This window comes from Harpia harpyja, chromosome 6, assembly GCF_026419915.1.
Source record: "Harpia harpyja isolate bHarHar1 chromosome 6, bHarHar1 primary haplotype, whole genome shotgun sequence".
Classification (NCBI taxonomy): Eukaryota; Metazoa; Chordata; class Aves; order Accipitriformes; family Accipitridae; genus Harpia; species Harpia harpyja.
In genome coordinates this window covers 28,105,720-28,128,180 of record NC_068945.1, presented here as the reverse complement: position 1 = coordinate 28,128,180, position 22,461 = coordinate 28,105,720, and the positions used below count along the sequence as shown (strand labels likewise).

Genomic DNA, 22,461 nt, shown 5'->3' with positions numbered 1-22,461 from the left:
TTGGTGGTGATCTCACCCCATCAGAAACCTTTCTGTGCACAAGGCTAGCGAGCAATGAAAAGGGAGGCTGGGGAGGAGGAGGGGAGTCATGGCAGGAAACCAAGAACACATCAGACACTCTAAATTTAGATCTTTTTATTCAGCTCGGACAATATTCCTTGATTTCGCATTGTTCGGGAGAGGGCAGAGGGCAAGGGATCTATTGAAAGGCTTTGTCCTGAGAGATGCCACTTTGTCTGGCTATACGGGGGCGGAGGAGTCGCAGATCGGGTCGGTCTGGCATGGGCGAGAGATACGTGTCCCACTGCTCCAAATGGCCTTGGGCTGGGGCGGTGGGTGAGCGTCTCTGGGCAGCCCTGGTACATGCGAGGCAGAGCTCAGGGCTCCCCTCAACCCTGCGCACCCACCGCCATCCGTGGTAAGGGCTGGCACAAGAGCCCCTCGGCGAGCACCCGTGACTGGTGAAGGGTGCCTTTGCTTTGGGGCAGGTCCCCACGCCAGCAGGGCATCAGACACAGGGCGTGTAGGATAAATACACACCCGCTCTATACGTCTCGCTGCCTTTCCGGCATGGCAGCTCAAAGTCTATTTTTAAACTCCCTCCTTTATTACACAGGCCAGCAGATAGCGACGGCCTGCCTCCTGCCATGCCAGGGGTGCTGCTCTCCTGTGCACCCCGGGGAGCAGGGTGTCCTCCACACCGCGTGGGGAGCACCCTGCCTGGGGACGGGGATGGGGCACACGGTGGGCTACGGGCACGAACCCGCTCGTCTCCCCCACCACAGGCTCAGGCCACGGTGGGTGCCGGCAAACCAGGGTGCCCAGCTGCATTCGAGCTGTTGCGAACCAGCCGCTGGCTACGCTGGCACGAGGGTGCCGCAGGCTGTATTAATGGGATGCCAGTATTGCTCGGGGCCCATGGCTTATAGGAGGTACATAAGCTGAGGGTTGGGCGCAGCATCACCAAATCCACCTGCCGCTGGTGTCGGCGCAACCGAATCGGCGCGGGAGGGAGGACCAGCTCTCGTGGGTAGCGCACCCGGGGCTTTCCGCCTTGGGCTGATGCCCTGACCCTCAGCGAGTAATATTTAGAGTGGGTTTTGCTCTGCGACGTGAGCAGCGATAGCAGGTGGAGAGGGGAGGGAGAGCTGCTCGCTTTTGGTTTTCGACCCTCATCTTCATTTCACATCATGAGTCATGTTACGTTCTAAGCTGAGTAACTGCTGGGGCTATTTTTACTCCAGCTCAGCAAGCTTCCTTCTCGCTGCTGCCACCGCCAACCGCCGCTCGCTGTGGACCCAGGGGCAAAGGATGGGGAGACGGTGAGTGGCAGAAGCCGAGGGCAGGGGAAGCGGTGTTTGGGGTGGTGTCAGTGGAAAGGGGGACCGCTGCCCACCTAATCAATTTGGAAACAAAAATAGTATATGCCTCTTGAAAAACAACAGATGACCTGTGATGTGTGGTGTATTCACACACACACATACGCATATATTTATTATACTGGGAGAGGGGAAGGGGGAGGGAGAGAAATTCCTTTCGAGTGCTATTCACCAGTCTGGAAAAATAAAGAAGGAAAGCAGGACATTTTTTCCTTTCATCAAAACAGGAAAGAGAGGGGGAATGGGGTGGGGAGCAGATCCATAGACATAATGGATGGTTGCCAGAGTAAGGAAATTGTTCCCTTTTACCCTAAACTTGGGGGTTGGGGGGAAGAAATATATGGTAGCGTGAGCAAGGAAGGCTGCATCCCCTCCTCCCCACCTGGTGTAGGAACGTGTATGTGCACGGGAAAGCGCTGGGAAATCAGTCCCCCCAGCTTTGCCTTCTCTCTCTGAATCCTGCTCGAGCTGCACATCCGCAGGGATGTGAAATGCCTTTGCCTTCTCCTTCACCCCAAAGTGCGGGACAGCAAACTGCGGCCGGCGCGAGCCCTCTCCCTCTCTGCCATTGTCAGGGGCCGTGCTGTGCCCTCTGCATGCGTCTGCGTGCCCTTCCCCATCCTCTCCTCTCTGCCAGGTTTCTGCCAGGAATGGGTGAGATGAAGGAGGTGGTGAGGGGCTGGGGGAATCCCTCCACTGGGGAGAGATAGGCAGAGGGGGGGTTCCTGGAGGAAACCTGGCAGGTCCCATCAAACGCCTGCTTGCCAGGTGACACCTTCCCTTTCCCCTGGGGCCAGTTGCTCTGTGAGGGTTTTACTCATCCTTGGAAAGCATTTTCCCTGCCAGCACCAGGGGCGAGAAGGCGAATTATGCAAGCCCTGGGCACCCCGAGGCTCTGCCTTTCTCCAGCACCAAATATAAATACCAGGCTCCCTGCCTGTCTCTGTCTCCTTCCTTTGGTCCCTCTTCTCCTTTCCTCCTTTCTTCCTCCATTAGACCAAACTCAGTCATTAGGAAGGCAGGGCAGCTCCCACGGCGGCAGCCTCTGGGCCAAACGGTGTAAAGAGCGGTGTAAGCTATGTACGATGACTCTGTTCTGATCACTTGAGTCAGGATAAACCTCACACAACCGGGCGATGTGGTGTAAAACCCATGCACCCGCAGAACAGGCCTCCTGGTGTAAACTAGGCATAAAACTTACTCTAGGTGCTTCATTTCAGTGTCACGGCTGCTCCCCTCCATTGACGGCTGTGGCAGCCCTGCGGAGTAGGCGTAGGGATTGCTCATCGTTCTCCTGAACTTAGAGACCAGAGCGAGAGCAACACCTAAGTTAGATACCTTGAGTGGGCGGGCTGACTACACGTTGGCTGTCAACACCTCCTAATTTCTTTCCATTGATTGTTTTTCAAAATAGGACTCATCATGGAGAGGCTGAGACATCTCAGCTGTTCAGACTGAGTCTTGCTTTCCATTGTAAGCCCTGTTTTTCATCCTGCTGTTTCACAATTCTCTCCCCCCTCTAAAAAAAAAAAAAAAGAAGATATCACCCCTCACATCGTGCCTCTGTGGATGGTGCTAGTAGATCATTTTTTCCACCAATATGAGATGAGGGGAGAGCAGCCTTGCAGCAAGGAACTGCCTATTGTCCTCGGACTCGTGTTGCCCTCCTCCCTAGTGATAAGAAAATAACCAAGGAGATGAGTTCAGCTGTTTGCAGGTTAGAAAGCTATAGTGGTGGTGAAAATGTTTTAATAAGAAACCCTGCTACAGGCTCTTATGAAATCCCTGTTTTTGTTGCGGTTTTTCTGCAGGGCCATTGCCAGCTAGCACAGTTGTGATTGGACGTTGTCAAGTCACAATGCTCTAGCGGGACATTTTTACGGTCCAGCTGCTTCATGCAGCCTTGAAATATCTTCCCACCATATGCAATGGTGGTTTCAAACTCTTGTCCTGTGACACTGATAGCCCCGCAGGCCTCCACACCCACCCCATAGGCCAGGTGAGGGGAAGATAGAGTCATCCCCATTAGATTTAGTGGTTTGTGGGATAAATGACAAGCTAATTTCATAAAAGCAAGAGAATCAAAGGAGCATCCGCCCGGTTCAAGGCACAGCAGTTTTAAGTGCACGTGCCCCTCTTGAACTCAATGCCAATGAGACTGGCCCAGCCTTTAGTGAGTCTAAACACCTCACTAGAGAAAAATCTGTCCCTGTGTTAAAAGCACAAAGAGTAAGGAAAAGCGACTGAAGCCTTGGTGGCTTGAATATCATTTTGCTCTATTTCCAGGCAGGGTCATAGGTAGATGATTAGTCAAATTCCAAACATCCTCTTCCTTGCTGTCTGGAGGTTCAACAGGGATTAGCTTTTTGTTTCTGATGTCGAGCTTCTAAAAACTGCCCAGCATCATCCACATGAAAATAAATAACTCTATTTCTATGCTAGCTCGCATGTAATGTAGCCAGATATTTAAAAAAAAAAAACACACCGCACATAGCCCCCCCAAACCCAGGCCTTGCAGCAGCTCTTGTTGCTACCGAGCAAGAAATTTGCAGCAGTCCCTGCTAGCTTACTGCTGAGTCCTTCTCCTCTCCGGCGGTGATATCTCTCCCTGCTGAGGAGTTTAATCAACCCTCCCACACGCAGGCTGTTCTGTCCTGGCCAGGCAGCCATTACGGCATGGGGGACCCCCTACACAGATTGAACAAGGTGGCCTGAAGATGGTGGAGCCATGCCGGGTTATTTGAGGGTAGAGATCCTCCAAGGGCACTTGAGCCTCCATTTACCCCTTATGAACTTTAAACACGTAATGGGGTGATGGACATTTGGGACCTAGATGCTCTCAGCTGCCCCTACACAGACAGAAGGACTTCCAGAAGCTGGTTTGGCCATTCCAAATCCTCAGCTTTCCCCCTGCTGACCACCAAGGAGCCCAGGGCTATGGCGTTCCTTTGGCTGGTGCCATCTGGAGCCAGGCGAGATGGACCCAGGCCCTTTTAAAACCTTTTTTTGGAGCCTCCTACAGATTTCAGAAGGAGTGTCAGTGCTCCGGTAGACGTTAGGGCAGTAGCTCCACCCTGCCGGGGGGTCGGAGCCAAATTGTCATCACGTGAAATGGCTGGTACGCTGCTGGCGGGCCAGGATGGAGAATGAAGGGAATTCTAAGAGCGTTCTGAGGAATTTGGGGTGGGACAGGGCTAGCATGGCTGGAACATCTAAGGTAAAGTCCTGTTAAGGTCTCTGGTGGTGGAAATGAGCAAAGGTATGCATTGCATTTCCACTTCCTTCCACTCGAGCTCCAAAATTGGGGCCGAGCCACTCCAGACTCGGTTTGAGGGACTCCCAGGACACTCCTTACCTCTGCACTCGTACACCTCAGCTGGCCCAGGCTTTGGAGCTGGCATGGCTCTGATGACCTCCCCACCTGTGGGGAAATCTGCCCCCTCTTCTTCTGGGTCAGGGTGAAGTGCAGTGATCCCTTGTGACCCAAGAGCATCTTGACACGCTGCCCTACCATAGGACCTTTCATTTTGTGTTTGAGTTACCCGTCTCTGTGATGGGAGGAGCAGAGGAGCTATGCTATTTTAAGAAAGCTATGGAGGACCCCCAGTCCTCCTTGTGTCCCTGTGCTTCCTGACCAATGTCCACATCCGTGAGATCAAAATCAGGTTCAGGAGCGTAGCCAGCCAAGCTGGGAGGTGTTGTCAGATGCCTACTACAGAAGAGCATTTGGTGGGCTGCCCACTGCTCAGTTCTGGTAGCTGCTTCTCGTACCCGGCCACTTTGGATGGTGCATACGCGAGTGCTGGTGTGAGACCGTGCGTTTTAGAGGGGGGTGGCTGCATGAGACTCGCAGGCACCTAGATAGTCTAAGGGAGCATGTGTGATGCTGTGAGATGAGGCCACTGGTATGCCTGTGGGTGTATGTATGTGAGAAAGGAAGAGAGAGGGGGAAGAGTGAAGGAGAACACATGGATGCCCAGGGATGTGTGAATGAGACAAAATTTGCACGTAGCTGTGCATGCGAGCGGCTCGAATAGAAGCGTGTGCGTAGCATAGAAAAAGCAGGGAAGATGCTTGGGATTCAGAGTGAACGCCTGCCGAGAGCCTGCGGTGCATGACGGTGCAGGAATGTATCGGTGGATACGAGCCTGCACAAAGATGGTGCAGAAATCCCTCCTGGTTGTGCCTGGAGTGTGCTTTGCGAGTGTGCAGCTCCGCACCGGGAGATCACTCATACATACATGAGAGGGCGTGCGTACGGGTGTTTTTTCAATAGGATATGACTCTTTCTTGAACTCACCTGTTAGCAGCCTTTCCCTCCCTATCCCTCTCCCCCCCCCCCCCCCCCCCAAGCAAATATCTGCTTGCTTAATTTCCCTTCAGATGTTTATTACATCGTGGAAATAATCATGCAGCAAAATACCTCCCGGTGCCACGAGCAACACCAGATTGTCTTGTAGCAACGTTTAAAATTCTCTGGCTTTTTTTTTTCCCTGCACACAAAGAGATGTAAGATATTAAAGCCGTCTCTCTCCCCGGAGCTAGTGGTGTAGCAGGGCAGGGAAGAAGGCGAGTAGAGCTTAGAGAAATGGGCTCCAGACTGCAACAGCGAGAACCCAGGGCCAAATAAATAACAAACTACCGTGCCGGGAACTCCTTATCTCTTGCCGAGGAGGAAGGAATTTCTGTCCCCATTCCTCACGCGATATTAAAGCCACATTATATGGGTTATTACAGCATTAGTCATTTTTAATTAATTTATCATTTAAATTAACACACTTTTTATTTTGTCAGCAATGGAGTGCTACTCCCTCCCTAGATTTTTCGCCTTGATACCGGGCCAAGAGGATGGCAAGCTATGCTCCACCCATCTCCTCTCCTTTATAAAAGGAGCAGCCCCGAGTGCCAGTTTAGTCTCTCTTGCAGCTCGCAGACTAAAATAAAGACCCATCAGCTCGCTCGCCTCCCCTTCAATTTTACCTTTTCTGCCTTTTTTTTTTTTCTTTCTTGTTGCAACAGAGCGCGGGAGGCAGCAGCGGCTCTGCTCTGAGGCTTGTCAAGGCTCAGCGCACGCACAGACACACACACACACGCAACCCAGAGCGAAAACATTTGCTCTCACCTGTCTCCAAACCCAAAGCAAACCTCACATCCAAGCAAACTGCCAACACTTCGAAGGAGAAGGCACCCGAGCCAGAATTTAATGTAAGGGGAAGAAATTCAATGTACACTAGCAACTTTTCGCTAAAAAGCAAGTGGGTGTAAGGAAGAAAAGGAGCATTTTAAGAAAAGGACACCTTAAGGAAGAAGATTTTATTTTTTGGATTCCATACCAAACTTTGGAAAAGTTGGGGTTTTTTAATTATTATTTTGTGCATCTTTTCCTAAGAACATTGAGCCGTTGTTACCTGCATGTAAAATCTTTTACACACATATATTTTAAAAAGGAAGAAAATCAAGAGGAAAAATAGCATGTGGACCACCTAGCAAAAGGCAATACTGAAGCATCCCTTGCGGTGAGGGGGACGCAGGCTCCGGATGCGTATAATTTCGAGGGACTGCATTTTTTTTTCCACTGGGCTGATGAGATAGCGCAGAGGCAGGCGAGTCACCCAGAATTACTTCTGTCTCCCCTCACCGCCACCACCACTGCCACCCACCTCCTCTTCCAAGGACTCCTGCAACTCTCCAGCCCGGCTCGGAGGGGACATGGGAACGCGGGGAGCCCTCGATGCCTGAGGCCGGGCGGCCGCGGAGCTGTCTGCGGGAAGCGCTTCCCTCCCGGGGCTCGCCGTCCATGTACCCGCAGCCGGCGGGGCCTGAAGTCGGGATGAATTTCGGCGTGGTCTTCGCGTTCATCCTCTCCCTGCCCCTGGCCCGCCTGGAGGTGAGTTTCCCTCGCCGGCAGCGGGCGGTGCTGCCGAGCTGCGAGCCCCGGAGGTTGCGGGAAGACCGCCGGCTGGGGCGGCTCTCGCCCCGCAGGTACGGTGGGGTGAAGCCCCGGGGGTTGCCCGGAGCCGGCGGGGGAAGAGCGGAGCTGCACGGGCGAGGGCGAGGAACCCGGGGCGGGCGGCGGCTTTCCTGCCCCTTTTCTGAGGGAAGGGCTGCGCGGGCGCGCTAATGGCGGGCAGAGCCGGCCGCCCCCGGCCCTGAGGGGAAAGCGACCGTTGGGGCCGGTTTCCCGCCTCGCCGCGGGGGGCTGCCCCCCCCCCCCCGCCCCAACCCTCCCTCCCCGCCTCAGGAGGGGTCGTCTCCCCTCAGGACGGACCCCTCCGGGAAGGGCTTCGTGTGGAAATAAACCCACCCCCTCCATGTCTGTCCCAGGCTGGAGTCAGGGCCGGGCTGGTGGGGAAGGGGAGAGCGGGCTGAAGCGGCCCCCGGGGTTCCTGAGGGAACAGGGGTGCTGCTGGGGAACCTGCAGCCCTCCTGCCCCACTGGCGGCTTCACCCAGGGGCTGTCACCCCCGGGCACGGTGCCAGCCGGCGGCTCCACCGAGCCTCTCACCCCCCCCCGGCCCAGGTCGGTTATTTTGGCGTCGCGGCCGCGCTCGCGTGAGGCAGGGGCCGAGGCCCGGTTGCCACCTCCATAATAGCGCGCAACCTGGCATGGCCAAGGGGTCGATGGAGAAAGGGCGGGGGGCTTTGAAAGGGGCGAGGAAGGGGACAGCGTGGCTGGAGACAGCGGCGCCGGGGTGGCATGGTTACTCAGTAAGGAGTGTGTCTAGCTGGGGCCGTGGGAGGAGGCAGAAGATGTGTGTGTCTGCTGCTCTTGCACTGTCACGCAAGCATCTCGTCCTGCAGTCCTCCTGCACGCTCTGCTCAGGAGGGAGCCGGGCGCAGGGTGGGGGCCAGGTGGTGGATTTGGCTGATGAACGTACACCCCAACCCTCTCTGGTTTTTCTGTGTGGAAATCAAAGACTCACCCCGAGCCACGGTCGAGGAAAAGGAGCCCCAAAACCCCCCACATCCTTTGACCTCTGCTGCCGCGTTTCGTCGTCTGATTGCGTGCAGATTGAGGGGATCAGAAAGCCCCTAACATTTATGCATGGCGCTCGGTTCCCACTTCAGCTCTACCCGAGGTGGCAAAACCATGGGTTGGATCTGCAGCTTGGGGGTTCTCAGGGGCAGGAAATATCCTTCCACCAAAACTTTCCTCCCTTTGCATCATTTCTTTCTTTTCCTTCCTCATTTTTGGGCAGCCCCTCTTGTGGGTGGCAGGGAAGGGGTTGGGTACGAAGCATCGCATCACCACCTTATGTGCCCATTTTGCCCTTGCCCAAGCCGCAAAGGGAAGCAGTTAGAGCTGTGGGCTGCCCAGTGGTTATGTTTGTTTTGGGCAGAGGATGGTATTTCCTCTGTGGGTGGCTCAGATCTCTTTCTCCCATGCACCATGAAACGTCAGCTATGGTTGGCACTGGGGAAGGGTGAAGATGGAAGTGTCTGATTCCAGGGGGCTGTTACTCTGCACTGTAATCACGTTAAAAGGCTGCACAGCTCTATGACAGCCTAGGAGGGTTGCAGTTTGGGAATTCTGGCTCTAGGTTTCTTGGGAGGAATTGTGATATTCATCAGTTTATGACCAGAGAACCAAGAAGGTTTCTTCTTGGGTAGATGCTTCTGCCTGCAGCCAGTCCCCACGTCTAATTTGAGGGCAGGTTGTTGCACCTCCTGCACCAGGTGCGCACAACACGACTCCTACCAGGCTGCTGAACCATAGTCATCCTCTGAATGGGCCTTGCACCTCCTCCCCAGCCCTGCTGGAGAAAGTGCACGGGGAGCAGTAGTTCCCCATGATCAGCAGAAGCCTGAGCCAGGAGATGGAGCCTCCCGAGTCCCTCTCCCTCTTCGATCACACCCATCTGGAGCTAGAGGGCCCTGGAGCTTTTCCAGCCGGAGGGAGTATGAGCCTCAGCGGGGAAGGTATTTGCCAGTTGGGAAGCAAGGATGCTAAACCGATTTGCATTTGCCCTGCAGGCTGTAATAGTTGCCTTGCAACACTTACAGAGATGGGCTGAGCCCAGCGTGGTTGTGCTGGGGTGAAGCCCCACTGGCAGGGTTTTCTGGAATTCCCGAGGAATAGGGTGCGGCTGGGTGCTTGCTTATAACCTCGGCCCAGCTCCCCATCACGTCTTCTGGTGCGAGGCTCCGGGGCTCTTCCCGAGTCTTCTTAGCATGGGGCTGTGACAAGGACAAAGCAGTGGAAGCTGGGATGGATGACACGTCTGGGGTGAGCTCGTGGAAGGAGCCAGGCACGTCGTCCCTGCCTCCCTCTCACCGTCAGCTGATGCGCAGCAGCAGGAGAGAATGACAGTGGTTCCCGCGCTGTCTCCAGTGCTGCCGATAGACAACCAGCCCCGGGGGTGGAAATGCCTCCAGCCCTCGCAGGGGAGGTGTGGGGGGAGCGTAGAGGAGCAGGGTGGGGCAGTGGAGTCCCCCTTGAAATGGGAAAAGGGTGGGTAGGTCTGGCTGTATTTTAGGAACGTGAGCTAGATCAAACATTAAGTTTGATTCTTTTAAGGGAGGAAAACGTAAGCCGCCGTCCCACGTGGAAGGGGCTTGTGTGAGGAGGGTTGTGCCTGCTGCAGGGAGAAGCACGCGTGATCCTCCGGCAGGCAGATGTCGGGGTCCGCCTGTAGCCAGGAGCAGTGCTGGAAGGGTGGAAGCCTTGTGCCAGGGGAGCAAGAGCCTCTGGGGTTCAGCGGGCTGGTGGCAGGTGCTGCTGGTCTTGCTCTCTGCCAGGGAATGCGGTGGAGTCTCCCCTCGGGGTCCTCATGTCAGCTTCAGAAAGAATTAAAAAGTGCTGTTTGTTTGGGTTTTTTTGCCTGGCTGATCATTCAAGACCCTGCTGCCAAGATCCCTTGCTGCGGTCAGTGTGGACGTGCTCGGGAAAGTTCTCCTTTCCTGGGCAGAGGAGTGAATAGCTGGGTGCTTCCCTGCCCTGGGCTGGTGCTGCTGCTATCCTTCTGTCCTTCCGTGTGCAGTCACAAGTGGGTGTGTAGACACACCACCTCAGAAAAGAGGACTGGAAGAGTCCTCACCTTGGGAGTATCCTTGGCTGGTTTCTTTGAGCCCCGAGGGTCTGCCTTTCCTGCCAGTTGCACAATCTTTGCTCCCTCCTCCTCTCTATCTGCTGTGCTACCAAGAGAGACACACCTTCCAGCAAGACTCTGAAACCCTTGCCTGTGAATAGCCGGAGGGAGGACCGGAGCACAGCCATGAATATTCCCTGCGCCACCTTGGCAGCACCTGATGGCAAGAGGACCTGTCAGCATCCCTGGTGCTCAAAAGCATACGTTGGCAGAAAGCTCCAGAGGCAGATGGAGTTAGGGAGGGAGGCTGATTTTGGGAGAGCGTGTGTGTGGGGAGCAGGGACGGGGGAATGTCCCGTTTGCAGGGCATCGCTGCACGTGCATCGGTTTGCGGCGGCCAAACAGCGCTGCTGACGTCTGGAAGGAGGGAGGCAAAGCTGACGCGCCGAGAGGCCCCGGCGTCACAGCCGCAGCGCAGAGCGGCTGCGGGGCAGCCAGGGACCCTGCCCAGGTGCTCTGCTGCCTTGTGTCGGGTATGCCGTGGCTCTCGCCCCAGAAGCACCAGAAGCCGGGAGAAGGGGAGGGGATGTCCCTGCCAGGGGACTGGCAGAGTGGGGGGTGCCCCTGTGGTTCGGGGAAGAGCCAGGCACTGGGGGCAGAGAGAGGGAGGGAAGAACAAGCTAACTTTCTTCTAGGAATTCAGGGCCTCCCAGGAATATGAGGCCAGGCCTTGGGGCACTTGTCAGCCAGCCAGGAGTCCATTGAGACAAAAGTCGTCTTTGATCTGCCACACAGTTAAAAAAGGAGATTGTTAACCTGTGTTAGACAAATAAATCCAAAGGAGCTGCTAAGCAGGAAAAGCACCAGCTGCGTGGGCTGGTCTGTCGGGGATCCCACCTCCTGCAATGCTCCTCCACCTTCTGACTCCATGGGATCAGGTGGAGGTGGCTGATGGACCTCCGCTTCCCTGTGTCCCATCCCCACCGAGGGCTCTGAGCCTGGGTGTGTGCGGTGCCCCAATCTCAGAGCCTCCCAGGCATGAGACCGGCATGGGGGGCCAAAGGCATGGCTGTTCCCAATCACAGACCCCAAAGGGAGCTGGGCAGCTCAGGTCTGGGCAGCTGCTCTTAGGCCAGCCTTGGACATGGCTCTGCAGCACTAGAGGAAAGTAAGGAGCTTCACAGGCTGGCGGTTGTCACTGGCAGAGCTGCCTCACAAAGCCTGGGGAGGAGGACAGGATTATGAGCCATGTGGGCTGGTGATACGGCGTAGCTATGCTGATAGTATCTGCAACAAGAAAAAATTGGCACCTAAAACTGCTGCTGTGAGCAGGGAGTGGAGCTTATTCCTACAGGCAGTCCCCAGCAATCCGGCTCCTGAGGGCCTGCATTTGCAATCCCTGATTCATATCTGTTCCCCCTGCTCAGTTAGCAAGGTGACACCTCCCTGCTCGCCTCCAAAGTCACCGAGTCTCGTAACACCCGCCCACGCTCTCGCCCAGCGAGTGCCAGAGTTTAAAATAAAGTTCCATTTCCTACATGTATTAAGTGTCAGGAAGGACCAGGGGCATCCGTGCACAGCAGCATTCATACACAAATGCATTTGGGTGACAGGTGCAAACGTTAAAAAGCCTGCAATTTCACTGCCCAGCACTGAGCTCTGGCTGCAAGTACTGGGAATTGCAAATGATCCCTTTTCCAGTAAACGTGTGTGGCGCAAAGCAGGGAAGTGCTGCAGAGCCTCTCTGGCACTGGGCTGTTGGTCCCACTCTTCCTCACGCAGCAGGAGTTGTCAGAAGGCATCTTCATTTCGCAGCTATTCAGTGATCCCTGAATTATACAAGTCTCTCTCTCACGGTGCATTCATCACTGATGCTGCTTCCCTCTCCCTCAGAGACTGAGGAAGTAATGCCTGGGGATGTAAAATCTGCTTTTTGCTGCAGGCGGACAGCCAGCTCTGTGGTGAGATGTGACAGTGACAGGGATGGAGCGGGGCAGAGAGGCTCGAGCTGACTCTAGCTCTCTGGTGGATGTGGCTGTGGAGGTTTAAGACGCTAGTGTTGTCTGCTCTGCAGCTATCCCAGGAGGTTTCTGCCCCGTGACTTGTGCTGCAGCAGCCTTCAAGCCACCGCGTCCTAGTTTAAGTTATAGTATTAGAGGGTGGGCTAGCAGGTTTGAGGAGGGAGCACTCCTATTGCTCTGTTAGTAGAGGCGAAGGGTGGGTGGCCAAGGGACAGGCATGTGTGGGAGGGTGCCAGGCTCAAGCAGCCGTGCAAAAGTGACTGCAGGTTTGGGCTAAAGCCCTCAAGGTTTAAAAGCCAACATTTAACCACCTGCCTGGTGGCTTTCCTTGACTCCAAGCGGAAGGGAAATGTTCTGCACTGAACGCAGGCAGGGAGGGAATAGCTGCTCACTAGAACGACCACACACATGCCACCAACTGCCCATAAAAACCCACACAAAAATCCCTGCATTTCACAAGTACACGAGCCAAGTTCTCCTCTCAGTTACAGGGGCATGTGTAGGGCTGTGGCTCAGACGGCATCCAGCACCCGGCTGAAAGAGCAGCTTTTCCGCATGAGTAGCCCTGAATGAAGAGAGCTAGGAGCTAAGCAAACACTTTGGCCAGTACTTTCCTCCGTCTCTTTTTCCAGTCTTTCGGAAGTATGTTTTAATCAGTGCTTGCTTTCCCACACCGCTCCTTTGTAGTCTTGTTAAGTGCTGTCACTGGGGCCCATTCAAGCCTGGTGCCAGAGTAAAATTCCCAGGAGACTGATGGTGTTGCACCTGCCTGCACAAACCCTGAATTGAGTCCGTCGTCTGATGTCTATAAACCTGCTTACTTGAGGTTTTTTGGCACTGGCGTGCAATGACATCCAAACTCCCATGTGTTTCTTCATCCAAATCAGCTCCTCAGCCCACCGAACAGCCTTTCATGTCCTCCCTGCAGCATTTGTGGTTTCACCACGGGCTCATGCCGGAGCAGCCTCAGCTGCAAAGGTCAATCTTCCTCTCCAACCCCCACCTTTTTTTTTTTAAAGAGTATGCAAATGATGTATATTATTGGGCCGCTGTGGTTTGAAAACACACGCGCACGCACACGCACATACACACGATATCTGACAAAGCCCGTGAGGGAGTTTCATAACAGAGGGAAATATTAGGAAGGTTTTATCTGTTAGCGTAAGGGAAGTCTGTTAAAACGCCTTTACTGCAGGCAGCAGGAATGAGAGGCCACCTGGAGAAATCATACAGCACCGGAGAAGGAAGCCTCGCTGGCTGCGTGCGTAGTGTTCGGGGCTCTGCTGTTGCAGCCTGGGCATTTTTTGGCTTTTTCAGTCTCCTAACTGCTTAATGAGAGGCAGCAAGAGGGGCTCTCTCGCTTTTGCTCAGGTTTCAGGCTGATGCCTTCATGAGGGCACATCTTTGCGTTTTGCTGGTTCTGTCATGCCTCCTCCTTCTATTCCCCTCACTCCCGCTCTGTGATGCAGTCAGTATTTGCAGATCACCTCTCTAACGCTTGTTTCTCCCCTTCTTTTCTTTTTGTCATCTGGCAGGGGGACCCCATACCTGAAGACATTTATGAGATTTTGGGTGGCAGCTCAGTGCGCTCCATCAGCGACCTCCAGCGTGCCCTGCAGATAGACTCCGTAGGTAAATCTCCTCTTCACCAAACACTCCTCTATTTTTTCTTAACTCTTTTGGGGGAAGGGAGGGGATTTGCCAGCAGGCACACTATCAACAGACCTCACTATAAATATAGGAACGATTTGGGAGCCAAGACCTGACTATTTACACACCTAGTCCCTCTGAAACCTGTGGGAGCTAGGCAACCAGATGCCTTTTTAGATCTCCTCCTAACTGCCTGGTCTTTCAAGGGGCACTGGCTTCCAAAAATGATAGGAGATTGGCAAGGTGAGTGCAAGGAACTGGGGTCAGCACTTTTCGCCCTGGAAGATGCACAGGCAGCAGAGCTTGAATTGGCCAAGGATCAGTTTAGCAGGTGTAGAAAAGGGAGGTGGAAATAGGGTGGTAGAGGAGGAAAGGGCTGAGTGAGTTCTCTGAGCTTTAGCATCCACGAAAGACCCTGGGCTCCCAGAGGCTCTTAGGATGGGAGTAGCAGAGCACGTGTCCGTGGTTGAGATACGGGACAGGACGTAAGTCAGGGTAGCATCGCTTCACCTCCTGCCCGTAGATAAGAGCTCCGGGGGCTGCAGTGCCTCGGGGTCACTTGGCCAGGGCTGAGCACAGCGAGCGGCAGGAGCAGCGAAGCATGGAGGGGTCGGCACGTGTGGGAATTGGAGCACGCGCCACGGCGGCTGGGCTGGCCCAGGAATTTATTTATAAACGGTCTCTTCAGAGCAAATTCCTTTCTATTCTAACCCTGCTCCCGCCCGTAGTCCCCCGGCCCCCCCAGCTTGCCTTCTCTCTCGTGTTTTGTCTGTTTGGAGCTTTGTAATCCTTGCCGAGACACTATCTACGGGGGAACAGAATTTCCTGCTTTTGTTTCCTATGCCAGTCCAACCACTGGCGCAGTCTCAAAAGCATTCCCGCTGCCTTTCAAAACGGCCCTGGAGGGGTGGGGGGGGGAAAGTGAGGGGGAGGGCACCAGCTGCGTTCAGCTATTGTTTGCCTTAGAAAGAGGCGACAAGGCTCCCCACCACCACCACAGCCGCTCCCTGCCCTCACCAGTTCCCTCCTCCTCCACCAGCCACACAATGGGGCAACTTCCAAAATTAGCTGTGCTGGATTGTCCCAGGCTGGTCCCGCCGCCCCAACCGTCTTCAGTGCTGACCTGGGGTGTAGAAGGACAACCTGGGAGAGGGAGGAACCTGGTTTTCAATAGGAGATTTGTTTCAAGTCAACAGTTGTTGCTATTTTTTTTTCTCCCTTTCTCTCCTCTCATCAACTCAACCTCAGCGCAAAAGGCAACCCCCACCCTCGTTTGATAAAATGCCAGGCGGCACAGGATGGAGGGGTGGGGAAGGAGCGGCTGAGAAGATGCGTGCAGTCTGTCATGTCCCGGTGTCTAAAGAACAGATACATCTCTATCGCAGTTTCTAACCGCCCTCACAATTAAGAAATAAAATGGGCTTCTCTTGTTGGCTTGAAAAGCCCAGGGGTATGGGGGAAGGCTGCAGAGCTTTGAGTCACTGGTTTCACTTCAGGTCCCAGATGAGAAAGGCTGGTCAGGGAAACAGAAAATGGTGTTGTGAAGCTGTCTCTCTGTTGCACCCTGTGGCTCTCATCTGCTCCCAGGTGGTGACTGAGGGGCATCACCATTTGCTTGGCCTGTGTGGAATTAGTGTATTAGCAAATAAGTGTATTAGCAAAATAATCCCAAAGCAGCTGGGGCTGTTCCCTGTGCTATCCATGCCCCATGTATGTGTCACAGCCGCTGCCCTCCACTGCACAGGGAGCCAGGATTAGGCAGCTCCAGGAGGCAGATGAACTGAGTGGGATACTGCTCTCCTGACCTTAGACACTACTGTAGACCTTAACCGTGGCTGCCCGCAAAGCAGGCATGACCATCTAAGCCAGTCATTCAGACACTCTCTGTAGCTCCCTGGAGAGCTGCATGCCCTTCCAGAGCGTGATCCACCAGATCTCGTTTTGGGTGTCTGCCTCAGGGCAAGACGAATGGTGTCCTGCAATTGATCACGCCTCTCCAGACACTTTAAAGGGTGTTTGTCTGTCCACCTCCCATGTAGATGTTGACTGCTCAGGCACATGATTCCTGCCTTGTGAATACAGCCTCTGTGCACCCATCCCACATCCTTCAGCAATTGCTGCAGAGCTGAGTGGAGAGCAAAGTCCCTGCTCCCCCTTATAAGAGGGCTGCACTAGGGCAGGACTGAGGAAGAGGGCTGGGACATGATAGGTATGGGAAGTCTGCTCCACCGCACATCTGATAAACAGAGATCTTCCACTGGCCCCAGATTCCCTCTACGAAAATTGCTCCCTTGATGCTGACGTCCATTCAGCTTCCTTCAGCTGCTAAAGCATGTCAGAGAAGGAAAGAGCTGTGGCTGGGTGGGAGCTATCTCTGAGTGTGGCCATTGTCCGGAGCTCAGGAGGGGCTGCATGTTGGAGTGCTCCATGGGGATTATGGGCATTTCTCTATTCAGCGCTTCCTATGGGAAAAAGCAGTGGGGTGGGAGGGAACTGCTCAGGGCTGGCCTGAATGCTATCTGCCTTCCTCTCCCATCGCTGACAGAAATACCTCCAGATTCTGCAGCTTACCTTAGAGTAGGATAGGGGAAAAGCCATTTCAACTTTATTTTCCATTCTCCTGCCCTAAAACTGACTCTAAACTAGAGCAGCTGTGGTGGGTTGGGAGAGAGAAAGCAAGCACCCCACCTCCCACCCATCATCCCCCTTCACCTGCCCTCTCACACCCCAACTCTCCCAGTCCCAAGCCATCCCAGCAAGGCACCTCAGTGTTATATACCAAACTTTCTGCTTGTCCCATCTGGTCTTTGATCCTCTTTGCCATATCGTGGCCTCAGCCGGCTGATCTGAATCCCTGTGCTACTCCTCTCTGACACCAGACAGCCCTGCTGTAGGCCTTGTCATTCTTGAGCTGGAGTTTTCCTCTCCCAGACCTGACTGGAACCCCTCTTTCGCAATAAGCTTGTTGCTTTCAACTGCCTAGTCTGAGCAAAGAGCAAACCTATAGTGTCCATGCCCCAGCACAGCTGTGACCTTGCTGGTGGATTTACACCTAGTGTGACGTACTGGGGCCATGGCTTATCCCACATCTCTGCACTTTGCCTGACGAGCAGAGCACAAGTGCCTGCTGTCTTCTCTGGCCTCTGCTTGGTGCTATTAGGCCATGTCTTTCCCTTTGCAGAGGAGGATAGCTCGAGTCTGGACCTGAATGCAACTCAGCCCAGTCAAAACCCGATGGTCCTGTCTCGAGAGCGACGAAGCCTAGGTGAGTCAGGAGTGTGGCACCTTGTGATTGTTGGGCACTCACCTGAGCAGCTGTGGCTGGGTGTAGATGCGTGTCTGAAATACATGTCTGGGGGTAGAGATTATAATGCGCATGGATGTGTAGACAGATGAGAAGGAGGGTCTGGGCCTCGCATAGGAGCTGGGTGTTACACCCCAGGAGGGCAGGAGAGGGAGTCTGGAGCTCTGCAAGGTGCTCTGCTTTAAATCCCGCTGGTGCTGGTTTGCTCTAAAGAAGTGTCATCTCCTGCCTAGGACTGCTGCTACAGTGAGAAGCATCTTTTCACTGGGGGCTCCTCCACAGGGTGCAGCTCTGTCCAGGGAGGGAGCTGGAGGGGTGGGAGAAGGAGAAAGAACGTGTGTGTGTGTGTGAGCCATGGGAGGTCTTTCTCTTCCAGTAGAGGTGGCTGCAGTGGGTTGGTAACAGCTGCAAAGCCCATTTCATCCCCCCTTCTTCTCTTGGCCTTCTGTAGATGCTCTGGCAGCAGCAGAGCCAGCTGTCCTTGCGGAGTGCAAGACGCGGGCGGTGGTCTTTGAAATCTCCCGCAACATGGTGGACAGCACCAACGCCAACTTTGTGGTGTGGCCGCCCTGCGTGGAGGTGCAGCGCTGCTCCGGGTGTTGCAACAACCGCAATGTGCAGTGTCGTCCCATGCAGATTCGCGTCCGGCATGTCCAGGTAAGGGAGACGCCTCCCGCTGCTCCCTCCTCCCACAGCCCACCTCCATCCCTACTCCCCCAAAACCAAAACCACAGTGGGTCTCAGGTGCAAGGCTCACACAGCTGTCTGTTCCCTTGCACCCGCTCTGCAGTCACGTCTCCCGCATTAGCCACGCAGCACTGCAGCCTCTGGCGCAGGGTGACGTCCGTGGCCACCTACTCGGAGGGCTGGTGCTGTCCAGCAGCTGGGGACTGTCACCATAGCAGAGCTACAAGGTACTGTCCCCAGCTGCAGCTCTGTGCCACGGCTATTTCTGTGGCTGGAGGCGACCTTGTCTGCTGTGTTAGAACAGAAGGAAGAGGACGCTTTCATCGCGGGAACTGATTTTGATGCAGAAAGAGGAGGGCTTGCAGTGTCAGTGCTCCATCTCCCCACTGCTGCTGCAGCTTCTTCCCAAGACACGCACTGGAGCAGCTTCTCCTCTTTCTCAGCCCCACGGTTACCTCCTGACCCATTCCAGCAGCAAGCAGACACCTGATGGCTAACCTCTTGCTCTGATCCTGCCCTCCTCACAGCTACCAGTGATCTCCTCACAGCTTCCTCCCAGACAGCTTGTTTAAAAATAATACTCATCCCGTACTAACCCTCTGCCTGAGCCGTAAGAGACGCCCCCAGGCAGGCGGCAGAGGTTGGCTGGGAGAGGTTGTATTCACACAGCTCTTTTCATCAGGAAATTCCTTTCTCAGAAAAGCCAGGCTGAATGAGGGAAAAATGGGGGGGAGCAGGAGTTGTTTTTGTGGAAAAAACAAGTGAGAGGTCAAAAGCCAGCCTGAAAAAGTGACCTGGAAATGGTTTCTTTGAGGACAGAGGTCTCTCTATTGTTTGTCTGGAAGTGTTTGTCTAGCAAGCAGCGTGTGGTCTGAAGCGTGTGGAGTGGGCTTTCAAGGAAAGATAAACAGCCTCGCTGCTTCGGTGCTGGCTGAGGGATGCTGCTGGGGGCAGTGGGTTTAGAGGAATTCAATCCCAGACGTGCGGCAGAGCAAGTATTTATAGCTTGCGGAGCACTTCAGGGTCTGTGGTCTTGTTAGATAAGCTGAGTGGGGTCAGACCCAGCCGTTCCTGGAGTGGGAGGACCCCTTAGAAAGCTTGTGCACTGTGGTGGGATGTGGAGCAGTGAGTCTTCCCTCTGAGTCAGCACTGGTGGAGAGTCCGAGGGAATTTCCAGAGCACCACCTTTCCCGTGAAACACAGAGCTGAGGGCTTCAGCCCTGTGAGTTATTAAAGAGCTTGAGACAAATTCAGACAGGCCTCAGCAGAGCTGGTGAAGCTGCGTTCACTTGCATTGGGCCTGAGTTTTTCTCCTTTTGCCCTTCCTGTAGGATCCTGTGGGAATTAATTCTGGTTGCCCCCACGTCTCCGCCATCACATCTGGCAGAAACAGGCTAGTGTGTTCTGCATGTCCCATGTTTCTGTCTGTGATCAACCAGTCATCCTGCTTAAGCAGCAGCAATAGTTAGGAACGGGGGAAACAACCAGTCACATCCAAACTTGCCTGGTCTAGGTCTGCTCTGCTGGTGTGTGCCAATTTAACTCCCATACACACCACCCCTGAATTTGAACCTTGCTCTATAAACTGCCTAAAATATAAACTGATCCTATAAACTGATCCAATCTATAAACTGATCCTTTAGGAAGAAAACCAGTACTGACACTGATTATTTTTACAGAGTGGGAGCTACAGCTGTATTAATCTCCTGCTTGCCTTTCTCTTCCAAATAGGTGAACAAGATCGAATTTGTCCAGAGGAAGCCAAAATTCAAAAAAGTCGTTGTGCCTTTGGAGGACCATGTGCAGTGTCGGTGTGAAGCAGTGTCCCGTCAGCCCCCCAGGAACAGCCGGCCAGGGCCACGTGAACAGAGACGTAAGGATCTTGGCATTAGCAGAGTGGAGGGAGGTGTGAGAAGAGGGGCTGGGGAGAGAGGAAAGAGCCCTCCGCTGCTTTCAATCTGCTTAGCTCCAGTGAATCCCATGGGCCTTCGCTGGTTTATACCAGGCGAGGACCTTTCCCAGGATGTCTGCCTGCCAGCAAGGGGCTGAAACTGAGGGAAATGAAGGAGGGGAAGGTGAGAGGTGAGGGGAAGGGCATCGTGGGAAAAGGGAGAGAGCAGAGACTGTGGAGAACAGAGGACAAGGGACAGAAGAACAGAAGGAGGCCTTGTAGCCCTTCTGTTGCAGAGCTCTTTGTTGATAGTGTGTGGAGAAAGATATTTCAACATGAGCCGGCTGCCCCGTGCTGTACAGACACTCTCCCCTCTGTTTTGGCAGGCTTGTCACCGTCGTTCACCACAGCCGCTGTCTCACAGAGGCGGCGAGTACGCCGGCCGCCAGCGCAGAAGAGGAAACATAAGAAGTACAAGCATGTCAACGATAAGAAAGTGCTGAAAGAAATCCTCATAGCATAGAAGTGCTGGCAGGGGAGAGAGAGCACAAGGCAGGTAACAGCAAGCTGCTTTTCCAGTCGGGAGAGATGTTCTCCCAGGACACAGTTCTGACCAGGCATCTTGGACCCTTCCTGCAGCACTGGCCGCTCATTCAGTGTGGGGCTACTGCAGGGCCTGGGCATGATAAAACCCGGGTTGAAGGAGGGGGAAGGACTAGGCTGGGACCCAACACGTGCATCCTATTTATGGCTTTAAGGCCCTTCGCAAAGGTGGAAGGATCATGCTGCAACCAGACTTGCTCTCGGGCCCTGCCCTCTCCTTTCTCAGCGGCCCTTACAGGCAGAGAGTGAGCCTGACTTCTCTCTACACCTAAATCCCCTCAGGGTCCATGTAATTCATCTCTTCCGTGGAGCAACTCCTGTTCTCCTTTCTCTATTGATTCTCCGTTGAAAGCAGAGAATTAATGTTGCTCTGGGGATCCCTTTTGCTTTTATTTCATTAGTTGAGTTGGCAGAAAGACTGAAAAGCAGCAACACTTTTGGTTCATCTCTCTCCTTGCGGGAAGCCTGTGTGCATAAGAAAGGTCATACCAGGGGAAAGGAGAACTGGAATCTCTGGCAGGAGATCTGGACTTCGTCAGTCCAGGGTCTGATTCTTCTCTCCCTGACTTGTGTAAACAGGAGTAATTCCCTCATCATCATCAGAATTTCACTGGTACAAGGGAAAGGAGAATAAGTCCTGGTTCCCCATGAGAGAGGGAAAGGTGCAGAAAAGAGAGGAAGAGTAGCCAGGGCGCAGACCGGGGGGAGCTGAATTTAGAGAGAGGTGGCACAGCCCAACAGGGAAAGCCCTGGCCCGTGACTCAGCAGTTCCAGCTCTGCCGCGAGCCTGAGCCGCTCGCTTCACATTCATTTCCCCTTGCCTCGGCAGATGGGACGACGGGCTTCCATTGTGTGGCGTTTCAGGAACTGGGGACGAGGGGCACCAGGCGGTGTCTTGGGATTGGTATTCCCACGCTTAGCACTATGAGGACTCTGATTATCCCAGGATCCTCCTGGCCAGCCCAAAGTTCCCAGGCTAGAAATGATGCAAACCCATGCAAATCTCAGCTCTGGCTCAAGTTGTCCAGGGGAAAAAATAAAGGAGGTCAAAAGCCCTCCTGGGCTTCTAATCTGGCACTTTGCTGCAAACATTTCCAGAGGAGAAGACGGGAGAGGAGGGGAGTTGCAGGGGGAGAGGGTTACATGTTCTAATGCTGTGTCTGTTTTTGTTTCCCTTCCAGGTTTATTTAATATATTTGCTGTATTGCCCCCATGGGGTCCTTGGAGTGATAACTTTTCTTCTTTGTCCGTCTGCCTCGACGTCTGATTCAGACGGCAATTGGTGCTTCCCTTTCCATCAGTGGACCTTCTCCCACCAAAGCCTCTCCCTTCTTTCATTTATTAGCATAATTTTAAAGTTTTACACACAAAAGACAAGGACAAACATGACCTATATATATATATATATGAGAAAAGAACAAAGTACAAATAAAACCATGAACACTGACAGCCACAACATGCGACAAGGACAGGACAACGCCTTTCCAGCTCCAGAGGACAGGATGGAAAACGTGAAGAGGAAAGTGGGTCCAATTACTTCCGAGGGGAGGAGAAAAACAAATGGACAGAGGGTGGAAGGGGAATATTCTCCCTTTCCCTCGTGTTTCTGGTAAGGCTGGGGGGCCCGGCTGAGATCAACACTTGCACTGGACCTACATTTTGAAAACAGGCATATCTCAGATTGCGAGCGGCGACCGATGATGGAAAATGCACTAAGGACTTTTATCGCCCTACCTGGACAGATATATATTTTTAACGTGCGTGTGTATATTTTATTTTAAAAAAGAAAAACCAAAACCACTAAGATACACAACATCTCGGGGAACAGAACAAAAAAACAAAACAAAACAAAACAAAACAAAACAAAGAAGCCAAATGCATTCCCCCCCCTCCCTTTC

The 22,461-nt window shown here is 53.8% G+C and overlaps 1 protein-coding gene across 3 annotated transcripts; it reads left to right on the top strand.

The window, feature by feature from the left end:
* Nucleotides 1-1,027: 1,027 nt before the first annotated feature.
* On the top strand, nt 1,028-21,985 carry PDGFB (platelet derived growth factor subunit B). Of its 3 annotated transcripts, none has more exons than XM_052790388.1 (8): nt 1,028-1,322; nt 6,399-7,266; nt 13,964-14,060; nt 17,260-17,343; nt 17,834-18,039; nt 19,801-19,942; nt 20,347-20,512; nt 21,745-21,985. In XM_052790388.1, the coding sequence occupies exons 2-7, from the start codon at nt 7,111-7,113 to the stop codon at nt 20,481-20,483; spliced, it is 822 nt and encodes a 273-aa protein (XP_052646348.1). In that variant the 5' UTR covers nt 1,028-1,322; nt 6,399-7,110; the 3' UTR covers nt 20,484-20,512; nt 21,745-21,985. The 3 variants fall into 3 exon arrangements, with proteins under 3 accessions (XP_052646348.1, XP_052646347.1, XP_052646349.1); XM_052790387.1 differs by having other exon boundaries at nt 20,347-20,516; XM_052790389.1 differs by lacking the exon at nt 1,028-1,322 and having other exon boundaries at nt 4,257-7,266; nt 20,347-20,516.
* The last annotated feature ends 476 nt before the right edge of the window (nt 21,986-22,461 follow it).